Raw genomic sequence first — 2,412 nt, 5'->3', positions numbered from 1 at the left:
GACATCGCGGATGTTTGCATGGGCGTTGAAATTCTTTACAAGGCAGGATGACAAAGTTTTCAAAGTGTCTTGACCTCGTGGCATTAAACTTTTTAGGGGAAAAATTTTGGTGAACATGAAGCAGAAGGTCGCGATAGCGATCGGTCATCGTGTTTGATTTGCACTCAAAACAATTGACGGCCTGTCAAAGGAAAAGAGAGCCGTATTACAGCAATCTTTAACACAAAACAGCTCTTTACGAATCATCAGCACAAAAAGACTCGTTCTTCTTTAGACCATTTAATGAGATTTTGCTGCGATACAAGCGATTTTCACCCCAATCCAGGAGAATTATAAGGCAAATTAAGAGACAATTGGCCCCAAGATTAGCCTTGTTGAGCTGAATGAATGATTTACAAGAAAGCAAACAAGCAAGGCCCACAAAATACATTACAAGGGTGTTGCTCGAATACCTCGCAAAAAAATTCCACAGCATCAGATAAAATCAAAGTTGGCTAAAGCAGTGAAACAGACTCTAACATTTGGTAACTACAAGTAAAACAGAGATGATTTTACTTACTCGTAGCTCGTTGTAGCCCTTGTTGTAAAATGAGTAGGTCCCGTAGAGGTTAAACACTTTACCAAACACATGCTTTTTGTCTGAAGATTTCACATCACCGGCTACCTCGCCAAAGGGAAAGAAATCCTCGAGGCTCACACAGCTTGCAAAGGTGAACAACTGCAGGAAAATGCAGACTGCAAGCATGATTTTAAGATCTGCACGACTCTGAACTCTCTAATCAAGCGCCGAACGTGTCGACGTCGGAAAAGCGCGCGAGGCGATTGTGTAAATGGACACTGGAGCGATTATGTGCGTGTTGAATGCTCCTAGGGAGGGGCATTGTTTGAACACAATCAAAGGTGACATGTCACAAACAAACGGAGACTCATTAGTCCATTGACGCTTGCTTAGAAATGAAGTCGGAGTTAATCAAAGGCGACAAATTAAAATTTATTTTGTCGCAAAATTTCGGTGTTGCCGTCGCAAGCAGCATGGCTTAGCGGAGATTACGACGCATTAAGAAATTCGCTAAAGTAATAAAACCCTTGTCAAAATCTCGTCGCTTTATTTCGAGCGACAGGTATATTGAATAGCCCGCGAATTCTAAATAGAGGAAAATGTGAATGCGTTGCGTGAATTCCATGTATGAAAAGATTAATCTCTCGGCTCCTCCGAGGTGCTTGTTTCCATTTCGCGGTCTTTCGATTTCCGGTTGTTTTTCTTGACTCAGAAAACGACAATCAGACGCTAGATTCTTGAAATTATCGGATAAAGTTAAAGAAGATTTTTAGTCGGGGCTTACAATGAGGTGAAATATTTTTCTAAACGAGGAATAAGAACTACTGGGACAGAAGGGTCCGCATTAGAGGATTTATAACCGTGTTTTTAATCCATTCGAATCCGCTTTTGACTAAGAACTCTGACACTGAAATACACACAAGCGAGACGTGTGGTGTTGATGTGAGAACATCAAGGTCAGATTGTTAGTCATTGTTTATATCCGGTGAATTTCCTGTAAAAGAAACGCCAGTTTAAACCGACACACAGCAAGGGTTTGATTCAAAAAATTAAGTCGTAAATAATTGCGAAACTAATCATCTTTCACGATAAAACGTGCAGGAAATAAGGTTTTGTCTTGCGGACAGACAAGCGTACGAATTGCGAGCGCGGCGCGCGAGAAACTGACGTTTGTGATCACCATCTGCGGGACATATACGCGCCCAATGTTGGCCGGCCGGCGAACACAGTCGGGTTTTTAGTCTGCACGACAGGCACTTAAGTGGGGCTTTTTAGGAGAGAACGTAGATTTAAAAAATTTAGCACGGTACATGAGCTCAGCGCGAAAGGGGCCAAGGGAAGGACGGATAATTATTTTCTCGCTCCGTATTTGCACCGCAAATCGACTGTCGGATTCCTACGCTCTTATTTTAAAGTTGACCAAAGTTGTAATATCTCAGCTCTCGGGAAAAGAGTGGAAGATATAGCCTGCGAGCAGGCTCCCGATCTGATGGCACATGAAAAGAACGCATGTAGTCAAATAATTGATCGAACAATATGATCGGATAGGTCTTTTATTAGCCTGCGTGACAGGCGTAGCAAGAGGAGTTCGCGAGGCGCGAGAAGCGCGCACGAAGGCTTTTTACTGAGGGAGAGGCTGGCGTGAGGCCGGTTTATACTGATCTGAAATGTTTGTGGTCTGACGGAAACCGCAGTGATCTACACAATCAATAATTGTTATATAATTTTTTTTTTATTGAAAATGCGTTCTACTCGATAACCCGTAAACTTGTGATCAAAACAACAGTAGGAAAACAGGTAGCCTGCGTTGCAGGCGATTTGAAGCTATTCGTCTGCAACGCAGGCTAGAAAAC

At 42.6% G+C, this 2,412-nt stretch overlaps 2 protein-coding genes across 3 annotated transcripts in view; one reads left to right on the top strand and one right to left on the bottom strand.

Annotated features, from left to right (window-relative positions):
• Positions 1 to 177, top strand: part of LOC144635512 (sushi, nidogen and EGF-like domain-containing protein 1) — a 4,616-nt gene extending 4,439 nt beyond the window's left edge. Inside the window, exon 3 of the mRNA XM_078494611.1 lies at positions 97 to 177. Coding sequence (XP_078350737.1) covers positions 97 to 177 — 81 coding nt within the window. The remainder of the gene's footprint in view (positions 1 to 96) is intronic.
• The window catches only part of LOC144636231 (uncharacterized), a 73,569-nt gene extending 72,824 nt beyond the window's left edge, over positions 1 to 745 (bottom strand). For both annotated transcript variants that reach the window (XM_078495387.1, XM_078495388.1), the window contains exon 1: positions 560 to 745. In XM_078495387.1, coding sequence (XP_078351513.1) covers positions 560 to 745 — 186 coding nt within the window. The remainder of the gene's footprint in view (positions 1 to 559) is intronic.
• Positions 746 to 2,412: the final 1,667 nt, after the last annotated feature.

This window comes from Oculina patagonica, chromosome 13 (assembly GCF_052425735.1).
Source record: "Oculina patagonica isolate OP01 chromosome 13, crgOcupat, whole genome shotgun sequence".
NCBI classification, from domain to species: domain Eukaryota; kingdom Metazoa; phylum Cnidaria; class Anthozoa; order Scleractinia; family Oculinidae; genus Oculina; species Oculina patagonica.
The sequence above is the reverse complement of the archived record's forward strand: the minus strand, read 5'-3'. Positions and strand labels throughout refer to the sequence as shown.